Raw genomic sequence first — 13554 nt, 5'->3', positions numbered from 1 at the left:
TCTATACGTAGGTAATATTACGTTCCTATTTTTAAAAAGATGATCTGTTGAAAACTATATTATTATCTAATATAAAATAAATTAATAAATATATTTGGAAAATACATATTAAATAGACCGGAAGTCAGTACCATGTGTTATGGGTACTAAGATAGCTGATTTCATGATTTACATTTATTAAATTTAAATAAATTATTCAATTAAATCTCATCTAAATTAAATTTTAATAAAAAAAATACAACCGACTTCAAAACCTAAAAACGTACTAAAAAGTGAAAAATAACATCATAATATTATTATGTTCTACCTGCTGATCATTTTGAAGATGGTGCTAAGCCGGTGTTGTAATAATTTAAGCCGTTTCTGAAAGAACAAGAAAAGAAGTTTCATAAAAGGATACTGTCTGAAATAGTCTACAAATTTTCAATATTCGTGGCTTGACTCACTGCTGAGCCAAATATGGAGTCTTCTCCCAGAATGAAAGGGGTTAGGCCAATAGTCCACCATGCTGGCTCAATGCGGATTGGTAGACTTCACACACGCAAATAATTAAAAAAATCTATCTGTGGTATGCAGGTTTCCTCACGATGTTTTTCCTTGACCGTTTGAGACACGTGATATTTAATTTCTTAAAACGCACACAACTGAAAAGTTGATTTGACTGGATTTGAACCCACGCTACGGAATCGGAGACAGAGGTCATATCCACTGGGCTATCACGGCTCACATACTAATAATACTTTGATACCATGAGATACATTTCTGATACGTTTAATGATTAGTATGAAACTATAGTCGTTTCTGGCAGTCTACAAATATTTATTCCCATTTTTTTCAAATCAATATTGATAGTTTTATCAAATTATTAAAATCATAGTTGAAATTCGGATAATTACCAGACGAATAACAATAAATATAATTTATGTAGATGAGACTGAGTTGAATTTATTTAAATTTAATTTAATGTACCGTATTTACGAGTTGTATCCTGTACAGTATAGTTGTATCTTAGCATTTCTGCTAAATTACAGTTCATGCACTGTAGCATGGTGCGAGTGACAGATCCCTATAAGACGTTCATAATACGTACTATTGTAATGAATCGCGGCAAACTTTCAAGAGTGAAATAAACTGTCACCCTTACTAAGCTACAGCGCACGAACTGTAACACAAATAAGACGAATATAAGGCCTTACGATCAGCGGAAAAGTAACAATGTTACGACCTCTGCGTTCGCAAACATTTTATTTGTAGCGAAAAATGTAAAGCCATCTTCATACTGTAAATAAAAACGTTTCGGATTTTAAACAAACTTTTTATTCATCAGACTTCCAAACTTATTATGCATATGTCTCTATAAAAAATACAATACAAAACCCCTAAGTGAAACGTAGCCTTTATGAATGACGTCACTTGCTCATTTATTTGTGTTTCGGTGGCAAAAATATGGTGTGTGTGGTGTTGCCACACAGCGAAAATTTTAGTTCCAGTTTTATTAATTTCCACTCCTACATGTTGCACTAAGTATATATTCTGGTCTATGAAGATTTTAAACAGTATTTTAGAAAAACGACATTGTCTTTTGAAAAATACAACCATTGCATTAGTATTTTCATATCGCGTTGTCACGTTTAATTATCCTCAGTAAACCGACTTTACAGACAACCGATTTTTTTTCCTTATTTCTACAATTAGTGAGAAATTTGTGTGGAATTCCGATTTATGGGGAAAAAGAAAATAAGAATTGGCAAAGCTGGAATTGTCAAATGTCAATAATACAAACCTATCTTATACATAACCTTGCTTCAGGGTTCCCAACTTAGGGGTTTTCCCCCCAGATTTAGGGGGCAAATAAGTGAAATGGGATTTTTTTAGGGGTCTGAAATTTTTAGGGGTATTTTCAGGGATTTTTTGACTCTTTAATATTTTTAAATTGATGATAATTTTAATATTTCTTTCTTGGCCTAGCGACTTATAACGACATATAATACGTTATTCTACAACCACTCTGAGGCAATGGGGATGATGACTAGGTTTGAATATATTGATTTTTATGATACATTCGGGTAAATAGGGTCAATGTTAACTAATTTATACATAAAAAGCAAAGATTTTCTGGATATTTGCAAAATAAATGAGATTATAAAATTTCAAAAACTACTAAATTTTTTTTAACGTAATTAGATGAAAATTCATACAGTTTTAGCTTCCTTACATTAAATGTGACATTTTTTAATACATGAACTATAAAGATAAACGCACAAATAACAAAGATATTAGTAATTTTGTTTGAACGCGCATACAAATCTAACGATCATTACATTGCCTATGACGTCATTTTTTCGAGCCATTTTGTATGGGGCGTTTTTCAGGGATCCGCGGCAGCGCCGCAAATCTGACCCTTTAAATCCCTGTAGCTCCGAAAGTAATGATCGCAGATACCCTGTTCCTTTTACAAAATTGCTTTACTATTAGTATACTCTTAATTTATATACAATTTAAAAAACTGTCATCATCCCTATTGGAGGCAATTTTCATCGAATAAAAAAATTGGTAAATTGTCAACATGTATGATTTCAAAAAATCTGAATCTTCAGATAAAGACGTAGTATTTTGTCTGTATTAAATATAGACTTTTGAAACATATGACAGCATATTATTTCTAAATTATTATGAATTTATATTTTTTAGGGGGACAACTCAATAATTAAGGCGATTTTAGGGGTTTTTGACACCAACTTTAGGGATAAATATTTTGGAGAGTTGGTAACACTGCCTTGCTTTTTTTTTTTTATTTTTTACTCTTTCTATTTCATTTCAATGTCAAGTCAAGTCAGTCGTCAGAGGAGATAAAATTGTATTATTTTTTAAAAGAAACCAGTAAATATACATTTAATATGTAAATAAAACTTATTATTGAAAAATTTCTTTCTAAAACAATAAAAAATGGCATCTATAGAACTTCCATACGAGGTACGTAATTTTTACTTCCGCTTATGGGTAAAAACCTAATTTCTTTGTTTGCATTTTCTATTAAGTACCTACTCGCCAATCTACTTATCATTTTTTCACGTGATTCCACTCCGTTATATTATTGCGAGCATAAGGAATGATTTCGTATTAAGTGTTAATAGCTTTTGTAATAATAATTGTTTTGTTAACCTACCTTCTAATGACTAATGTTAATCGTAACTATTATGGTAATCATGCAGCCAATATGTATCTAAGTAATAAACAGTTTTTATAAAAGTACTAACTATATGCAGATATAAAGATTTAAAAAAATATATAAATTAAAATATAATCCTTGACCTCTAAAATCTTTCTCCAATGTCAGCAAAATTTTTCTCACTAGCATACGCCACGAGGTTTCAAGTTTCAACGCGCCGAGTATTTCCCGTTCCCTAATATGTTCATCAGTGATAATGTAGATTTCTCTAGTCTCTGAAACTCAGAGCAAGCAAACCAACGATCAAATCCTACCTCATTATGATATTAGTTATTTCCAATAGATAGATAGATATTGGCAATAATAATTATTTAAGCTTCTTTAATCCTACCCTACTTCCTATTAACATTAAAAACATGAAAGTTTGTATGGATGTTTGGATGTTTGTTACTCTTAACGCCGCTACTACTGAAGTGATTTGTCTGAAATTTGGAATGGAAATAGATTTTACTCTGGACTTATAGGCTACTTTTATCCTGAAAAATCCATGGTTTCCTGAGTTTTGCAAAAACTGATGATTTTGATGTTATGAATGTTTGTTACTCTTTCACGCCTCGACTACTGAACCAAATTAGCTGAAATTTGGTATTAAGATATAATACAGCCTGGATTAACACATAGGCTACTTTTTATCCCGGAAAAATCCATGGTTCCATTTGTGAAAAACTAAATTCCAGGCGGACGAAGTCGCAGGTATCCACTAGTGCAGCTATAATTTAAACAAATGCAAATAACATTGTTTATAGTACCTAACTACTACTATTTTTAGACAAGTTCTTAAGTATAGGAAATAACTCAGTTATAAAAAATACAATTAACTTTTTCCAACAGTGTTTGTCAGCCTTTCAATATGTTTTGCAGGTTCTGGTCTACCTTTTTAAATATCTACTGCATGCAGATAGAAAATCAGCAAGTGAAACATGCAGATCTTGGTATTTGGCTGCAAATGATCATTGTTTTTTAAAAGAAAAGGTGCTTGTGTTTTACAAAGCAGATTTTAATGGAGAAATTACACCAATTCCAGCTATTGAAGATTCAATTATACCATATGAAAATTTTGTATTCAGTGAAGTAGAAATATCAAGCAAAATGAATACTTTCTGGGATAAAATGGGGGAGAATATAAAGACTTTAACTATAAGGAAGTGTGATATTCATGAAAAAACTATGAACTATATCTTGCAAAAGTGTACCAATCTGGAGAAATTGAGCATACAAAGCTGTAAGGAACTATTTATGTCTGGATGCTTATTTGAAAAGGCAGAAGACTGGCTGATTGATAGTTTTAAAAACTTAAAAAGTATAAATCTATCAGAAAACAAGTACCTTACTGATGCATTATTTTATAGAATTGTCAAAGCTGCTCCAGAACTAAATGATTTGTGTTTATCATCATGCAATTTGCAATTTCACGTTGGCTTCATTAGAAAGTTTTATCCAAATACAAACAATATTTTTGAAAATCCTTCTGAAAGTGTTCTTACATTATATTTTGTGATGCAATTCATAGCTTCCAGAGCAAAAAAAATTCGAAGTTTGGTGTTTTCTAATACACTATTTGATGGAGCTGCATTAGAATCTTTAGCTCAAATTGAAGACCTAAAACTGGACTCTTTAGAGTTGCAGTCCTGTGATCAGCTCACAAACACAGGAATCATGGCACTCACAAAATACCAGCAAACACTGAGGGAGCTTAATATAGCTCTGTGCACCAGGGTCACTGACCTGTCCCTCAGATATATTTGTAATAATCTGGTCAATTTGGAATACCTAAACATACGGAGGTGTAGAGCAGTTACAAATTTAGGATTATCAGAATTGCACAAGTTAAATAAGTTGAAAAGATTAAACATTGCCCAGTGTGAACTTATTAGTGAAGAAGGAATTGAGTACGGTATATGCCAAAAAGTAAACTTAATCTTGGAAGAATTAGACTTAAATTCTCTAAATCTACACCAAAATGTTGCCATAATGATCTCTGAAAAACTACCTAACTTGAGATACCTCGATTTAAGTTACTGTTTCAATGCTGTAACAGATATGTCAATACAAAAGATTTTTAAGAACCAAGTGCATTTGCGGACACTAAAACTGACTTACTGCGATAGAGTTTCTGATGCTGGTTTTTCTGGTATCGGTAAACTGGAAATAAACATCGACAGTGATGGACCTGCTACATCAAATTACAGTGAAAATCATCCAACCAATAGAATACATTTGGGTTCAAGAGCAGAAGAAGAGATCATACGTGATGCGCGTAGAAAGCGTGATGTCATGAATATATGTAAAAAGATGACTTTTTACCCTTTACCTTCCTACACTGGATACTCCTTGGGTCGGCTGAAGTCGCTCAGGGAACTTAACCTAAGTTCCTGCAACCGATTGACTGATGTCAGCCTCACATACGCTTTTATGTTCAAGGAGCTCAGAATCTTAGATCTTAGTAGATGCCAACAAATCACTGTTGATGGTATAATACATCTAGTCATAAATTGTCCAAGTATTGAGTATCTTAATTTAACAGATTGTTACAATTTAAAAGATGATGCCGTGGTAGAAATAGTCCAAGGACTCAAAAGATTGCAAAATCTTATTTTGAGAGTAAGTACAACATGATATTTAACGAGATTCTAATAAGACCTATGCCTAATAATCACTGTCAAGTTTATTTAAAAAAATTACCTAGCTACTTTATGAGCATAGCAGTTTAAAAACAAGTGTGTCTTATTAGCTATCCAACAAGATATTCAAAATTTAAATATGTTGAAAAATGGCTGAAAGCGAAAAATCGAAATATTTAAAACAGTGATTTTTTTGCTTAAAATTTAATTTTGCAATGGATCGCCACATATTTCCTTTATATGGTGATAGGAGGATCATTAGCTATCAAATTGTTCTGGGGTAGACCGGGCAAAGATACTATTTTGAAGCAAAAATGTTTTTCCTTTTTTCAAGAAATATGGGTAAACGCTACTAAAGTATATATTAAATATACTTTAGTAGCGTTGTTTTTGATATTTTTTATTTGCTAACACCATGACACATAATATAATATAAAAAAAATTAAATGCCGTATTCCAGTGGCCCTGTATGTTCCTAACTAGCTGACGCCGCGCGGTTTCACCCGCGTGGCCTATAGCCTTCTTCGATAAATGGGCTATCTAACACTGAGAGAATTTTTCAAATCGGACTAGTAGTTCCTCAGATTAGCGCGTTCAATCAAACAAACAAACTCTTCAGCTTTATAATATTAGTATAGATGCTGGATCTTAGACCATTTATAAAAATAGTTTATTTAAAACTATATTTAAATATGTATATTGAGCTGAACTCTTAAAACATAAATATTCAATTTTCCAGGGTTGCAATCATATTACAGACAAGTCATTGGAAGCAATAATGGACCATTGCAAAGTCCTCCGAGTGTTGGACATCCAAGGTTGTCGTTGCGTCTCAGTGGAACTGGCCTGCAACATCGCTGTGCCATCCATTCACACGGTTCTGATGTCAAAACCAGGAGTGGTTTACTTCAAGGATGGAGTAAAGGACCGTGTCCCGATACCACCAACCCTGCCCTCTTTATTTAGGAAACTAAGATATTAAATTCCTCTGTATGCATTTTACTGCATTTAACGGTATACTAAAGCCAAGCTTGATGTGTTGAGTTTATCATAAATTTAATCATTATCTACCCATTTTGGTTTCAGCTCACTGCTGAGCTTGAGTCTCCTCTCAGAAAACCACGCTAGCCCAATACGGATTTGCAGACTTCACACACGCATATAAGAAAATTCTCTAGGAGATTTCCTCACGATGTTTTCCTTCACCTTTTGAGACACGTGATATATAAATTCTTAAAATTCACACAACTGAAAAGTTGGAGGTGCATCCCCCAGACCGGATTCGAACCCACCCTCCGGAATCGAACATAGAGGTCCAATGGGTTATCACGGCTCTCATTCTGAGAGGAGACTCAAGCTCAGAAGTGAGCCGAATATGGGTTGATAATGATGATGATGATGATCAACAATCAAATTAAAAATGAAGATAGAAAATCGTTTCATATCTAATATATTTAAAATTATGTAGGTAGGTATTGTTTTTTTTTATAAAATTTTTGTCCAAAGATACTTTAACTATATGCAATTGTTATAAGCTTATTAATCTTTATTGACATTAATTTAGGAATAAGTCAATTAAAATTATTATTAGATGCAAAATGAGTAGCGATTTAATCATTTTTAATTTGTTGATACAAATTCCACATCGAGCATCGCTTTAATTTAGTACAGAAGCTTATGTAAATAATACAGTACAAAAAGAAAAGTTACAGAATTATTATCGCAACAAATAAAATTAACTAGTACCTACCCAGTATTATAAGTGATGTGATGTGATTAGAACATGATTAACATAACAACTTGTTTTTTTTTCATAATCAGAGAAACTCTACCTTTCCAGATTTTCCTAGACATCGTTGTCATTCTTGTCATTATTCTATCTCGTGGGCGTCACAGGGTTACGTGCAAGCACAAACAAGATAGTAGTACACACCAGCGGCGAAGAGTCCATAGAGGCCGATTCCCGCCGGGTTACTTTTTAAGAATCCATACATACATATACATTCTTGTAATGAATATACATCCTTTTCTTTGGGACGGCTTACCTTCGTCAATATTCCATCCTTCGCCACTGGTACACACAGATTTATTGTATTTTCACAATAGATATAGTAATTCATGCACTTTTGATTAATTTCTGAGCAGCGAGTTCGCGACACTACTCTTTACACATTTCCAATATATTTCTCAATCCTCAATCAATAGTGCCCAGTAGTATAAGTATCATTATGTGATTAGAACATGATTAACATAACAACTTGTTTTTTTTCATTATTTAATATATACGTATGTAGTTATGTACGGAACCTCAAATATAGGTACTACCTAATAGGTAAGGTCTTTTTTTTTAACGTAGGGAAACCCTTATGGATTCTTGCCACGGGGAGGTAAGAAGGTTATGTCGGACTTCAACCGACTAAAACCCCACGCCTGATGACTGAACCACGGGAACATCTCGTAAACTACCACAACCCAGCCAGCTAGGTAAGGGGTCATAGGTTAAGCTGGTTTTCATTTCTCCTGGAAAAATACTTGCAGTAGGTAGGTACTTATATCATTCAAGAGCTGGAGCATGGATTTGAAGTAGGTACTATAATATTGTTGAGCTGTGATAGCCCAGTGGATATGACCACTGCCTTCGATTTAGAGATCGTAGGATCGAATCCGGTCCCGGGCATGCACCTCCAACGTTTCTGTTGTGTGCATTATAAGAAATTAAATAGCACGTGTCTCAAACAATGAAGGTTAACATACCTGAGAATTTTTACTAGGTGTGTGAAATCTACCAATCCGCATTGACCCAGCGTGGTGGACTATTGGCCTAACCACTCTTTCGTAGTCTCGTGCTCAACAGGGAGCCTATTATGGGTTGCTAATGCATAATTATATACATATAATCAAACAAACTTGTCAAGCGAAGTTCGATCATTATTATAAATATTCACCAGGTAGTCCCTTTAACTTACAGCCGGGCTAGCATGGGCAAGGGATAAAATTTTTATCCACCCATTATATCCACTGACTAAGGATATAAATCCACCCGTCATAGCATGACCACAAGGGAAAGACAAATTAATCCCCGATTGACATTACGCGTGGAGATCTTTTCCTCGACTATGGCATATGGAGTGGATAAAATGATATACTTTGGGACTTTTGACATTTAAACGCGATAAATTTATCCCTGTGAAGTTGATGTGGGGATAAAACTTTACTTAAAAAAACAATTATGTCTCGCATGTTTTGGTCTTTAACAATTGCTTCGCAATATGGGGTAGAGTAGGGGTAGGGTAGCGGTAGGGTAGGGGTGGGGGGTGGGGTAGGGTTGGTGTAGGGGGGGTAGGGTAGGGGGGGCGGGGGGGTGGGGTATGGTTGGTGTAGGGGTGGGGAGGGGGGTGGGGGTGTTGGGGGAGGGGGGGGTTAGGGGTGGGGTAGGGGGGTAGGGCAGGGGTAGGGTAGGGTAGGGGTAGGGTAGGGGTAGGGCAGGGGTAGGGTAGGGGTAGGGTAGGGGTAGGGCAGGGTTAGAGGTAAAGAAGGGTAGAGTAGGGATAGAGAACAAGTGCACTTATGTCAAAACGAAGCTTGACCGAGTCCGCTAGTATGATGGATACTATAGATACCTACTACAAACCACCGCAAAAAACAATCACCAAACAAAACAATGCCAACAGAAAACAGATAAATAATATGCACAAAAAAACCAAATATTATCAAATTTACGTTTATTTCGGACTATTAATATACCTAATGCCAATTTATAAGATATATACCAATGGGTTGACAAGTCTTTCCCTCCGTTTATCCACCGGGAATATTATATCCACCGACGTGCCCATGCGCGGTGAGTGGATAAAACGAGTGTGGGGGATAAACGTTTTATCCTCTCCCCGTGGATAAAGGGGAATGTCCATTCCCGGCCCAGACCTTTCGTCCCCGCCCCCCACTTTACATAAAACTAAAAAATACTTGATAATTTTTGTTTAATAATGAATAAATTACTTTATCCATAGCGGTTTGCTATAACTTTCCCCAAAAAATAAGTTTCACAACGATATTTGACAATATTATTAGTTGTTGTATGACATTTTTGAAGACACGAACATGAACAGTGTTGCCAGCTAAGTGATTTATTTGGTTTAATCAATATTTTAACCGAATAATAATAATCGATCTTTTTCTACAACAAAATCACCTGGAAAAGCAAAAGTTGTAATAGATTTTAATGTTTTTGATTATAATATCTGCCTCACTCTTTAAAAACCATTGCATAGTCGACATTATAAAACGTTTCTTGATATCAAAGTACCTATTATATTTTTCGCAATAACCAACCACTAAGAACTCAACTGATTTTTTTAGTTTAATCGATATTTAAATGGATAATAATAATAATCGAGCATAACATTAAGAACCTAGGATCACTGCGTAGAAACATTACCAACTGCGCCATTTAAATACCATCTATACTAATATTAAGAAGCTGGAGAGTTTGTTTGTTTCTTTTTTAATCTCAGGCACTACTGGTCCGATTTGAAAAATTCTTTCAGTGTTAGATAACCCATTTATCGAGGAAGGCTATAAGCTATATATTATCTCCGCATTCCTACGGGAACGGGAACCACACGGGTAAACCGCGCGGCGTCAGCTAGTATAATATGAGTAGTAGCGCAAGCCCGTAACTTTGGCGCGTGCAATGCGGTTTTTTTATACAATTTTTCCATACTCTATATAAGCTAGCTACACGATCGGCCAACGCGCAAGCTACAGCTATACTAAGCTGATATACATATGTGTCAAAGTGGTCTTAATAGTTGATATTCAATCCCTTTCTTCCGATAACTTTTTCCTTTCATCCGATCTAACTAAATCAAATTCTATATATTTCTATGTATGTATAAATAGTAAACATATTGTAGATAATATATTATGTTTACATAATACATTGACATAAAATTGCAGGCGTCCGCAATTTTGTCCGGGTGAAAACGCAATATCATGACAAACTACTTGTATAAACCTTCTTCTTGAATCACTTTATTTATTATTGAAAACCAATAAAAACCATTGCGTCGTGTAAAAGAAGGTGAAAACAATGACGTGTTATTCTAGTAATAAAATTATTCAATAAGAAATCGATACGAAGTTATTCGATTTTTCGTGTTTCGTATGGCAACATCGATTTGACTTTTGGACAGATAATCTGTTGATGTCAATAATTGTCAATGTCATTCTCATTTTAATAATTAGATAATGTCATTGAATTAATTAATAATTTACTGATTTTGTCTGTTTTCTGTTTACCTTCAGTATTTTTTGAACCGAATTATAATTTTTCAAACCACAGCTATAATATAAATAAAACTTGCACGAAGTTAAATTCGAAATTCGAATAATGTTGACCCTGAACCGGAAAAATTACAAGTTTATTTCAGCTCTCGGATGTAAATACAAGAGGACATTTACGCTGCATTAATCAATGTTAATATCAATATTAAAATTATTATAGTTGGCATCAATTGTTAATAAAATGTCACGAAAATACGAATACATTATGTTTGAAACATGCTCGTAAACAAGTACACAGCAGGTGAAGGCAGCATAAATAATGTTTGATCCATTTTTAATGTGAAAAACGATTATTATTCTTAAGAAATAATATGTATAACTTTAATAATTTTTGTCATGTTATTGTGTCAAGTCACAACAGAGTGTAGTTTCCCATATAAGTGTTGAAGTGTCGCTCAGTGTATTTTTAACTAACCAATATTGCTGTATTAAAAAGTACATTTACTGTGTAATTACTGGCGTAGAAGGCATAACATCTAGTCAGATGTAGGACAGCACATAGGTTTTCTTGCATTGTTGATGGTTTGTTCAAGCAATATTTAGTGCATAGAAGTATTATAGTATATTTATCCTACTTTCCTGATTAATATTAAATGTGAACTGTGAGTTTGTATGTCAGTTTGCTACATTTTCACACCCTAAACCAATTTTAAAACAGTAATAAATTGTGCATACTAGAGAATTGTCTTAATTCTCTGCGTGTGTGAAGTCTGCCAATCCGCATTGGGCCAGTGTGGTGGACTATTGGCCTAACCCCTATCATTCTGAGAGGAGACTCGAGCTCAGTAGTGAGCCGAATATGGGTTGATGATGACGACGAATAAATTGTGGAATAACATAACATTATTAAATCCACTAAGTAAACCAATTTTAAAACTCTGATTAAATTATTTGCTGGATTTTCACATTTTATTACTATTTCAGTTATCCAGAGTCATCCCAAGTTTGTCAAAATTGCTGGAAAACGACTGATAAAGCAGCATCTTGCTCAACTGAAGAACGGAAAATAATTATGTAATAGCGACAAACAGTCCAAATCAATGTTGTTTTCCTCGCTGTAATACATTTGTAAATTCATTTATTTACAGTGCTTGTAAACTAAGCCTTGGTTTTGCAAACAAGCACTTTTGAAATAATAAGGTTGACTATTTGTCCAACTCCAGACAGACAGACAGACCTCATCACCAGATAGGAAGACAAGTTCTGCTGAGGAGAGTCAGCAAGAAACTCAACAGTCACTCTTTTTTAGAAAAGTAATACAATATTATAATTTACAATTGTTAACATCATTACAATAATTTCTTCTAGTAGAAGCTGATCCAATGGCCTCCAAGTAGTGGTGTGCACTTCATACATGCATTAAAGTACTGCATATCCTAAGAGTTGTCTTCATTAGTAAATACAGATTTTTCCACTTTGCTTAATTTTATTACTAGTGCATACCCTGATCGACAACCATATGCACGCCACTGCCTGGTTGGTTGGTTGTTTCATTTATTGATTTATTTGTTAAGCTTGTTGGTTACATAAAACAATAAATCTATTCATGTACAGCTTTAATGTTACTTCATCTCCGGTGTACTTTTGAGCAGTGAGAGTGATAAAATAAAATATTTTTTTTTATGTCTAGCAAACTTTTATTAAAAAAATTATTTAACCAAATCCTTATTTATACATCATATTATCATCTCCATATACTTTTATGGGGGGGCGTAACTGGGTTTCTTGGGCCAAAGTTGTATGGGCTGGTGGACATTCCCCTTTCTCCCTTGCCCGTGCTAGCCCTGCAGGTAACCGGTCAAGTGCGCACTCGCGCACGAAGGTTTCCGGTTTCCATTATCTTTTAAAACGGCAAAAATATCCTGTTTGTTGTATGGGAGCTCCTAAATATTTGTTTTATTGTCAGGTTGGTGACAAACGAACGGACAGCGGAGTCTTAGTAATAGGGTCCTGTTTTACCCTTGTGTACGAACCCCAAAAATTGGTAATTCGAGAAAAAAAATTATGTTTGTAGTTTTTCCCTATCTTAAATTAGCAGTGGAAACCCGGGGTATAGGTGAACTTATCTTCTTCGAAATAAGCGTGATGACGTCAATCGCTAAAACGTGAAACCGCAGTCTAAAAAAACTTTTTTTTTACTTCTTGACAAGTTAGCCCTTGACTACAATGATGGTAAGTGATGATGCAGTCTATGATGGAAGGGGGCTAACTTGTTATGAGAAGGATGAAAATCCACACTCCTTTCGATTTCTACACAACATCGTACCGGAACGCTAAATCGCTTGGCGGTACGTCTTTGCTGGTAGGGTGGTATCAATCTGCCCAGCTGGGGATCGAACCCAGGACCTCCGTTTTGTA

General features: G+C 34.6%; 1 protein-coding gene across 1 annotated transcript; it reads left to right on the top strand.

The window, feature by feature from the left end:
- Positions 1–2793: 2793 nt before the first annotated feature.
- On the top strand, positions 2794–8181 carry LOC112049617 (F-box/LRR-repeat protein fbxl-1). Its single transcript, XM_024087580.2, has 3 exons — positions 2794–2973; positions 4091–5830; positions 6590–8181. The coding sequence occupies exons 1-3, from the start codon at positions 2947–2949 to the stop codon at positions 6830–6832; spliced, it is 2010 nt and encodes a 669-aa protein (XP_023943348.2). The 5' UTR covers positions 2794–2946; the 3' UTR covers positions 6833–8181.
- Positions 8182–13554: the final 5373 nt, after the last annotated feature.

Source organism: Bicyclus anynana, chromosome 1 (assembly GCF_947172395.1).
Source record: "Bicyclus anynana chromosome 1, ilBicAnyn1.1, whole genome shotgun sequence".
Classification (NCBI taxonomy): Eukaryota; Metazoa; Arthropoda; class Insecta; order Lepidoptera; family Nymphalidae; genus Bicyclus; species Bicyclus anynana.
Note: the sequence above shows the minus strand (reverse complement) of the source record. Positions and strands in the feature narration are given on the sequence as shown.

Coding starts and splice junctions, on each gene's coding strand:
- LOC112049617 (XM_024087580.2), top strand. CDS start 2,947: ATGGCATCTATAGAACTTCCATACGAG. Junction 2,974..4,090: donor CTATAGAACTTCCATACGAG/GTACGTAATTTT, acceptor TATGTTTTGCAG/GTTCTGGTCTACCTTTTTAA. Junction 5,831..6,589: donor TGCAAAATCTTATTTTGAGA/GTAAGTACAACA, acceptor TCAATTTTCCAG/GGTTGCAATCATATTACAGA.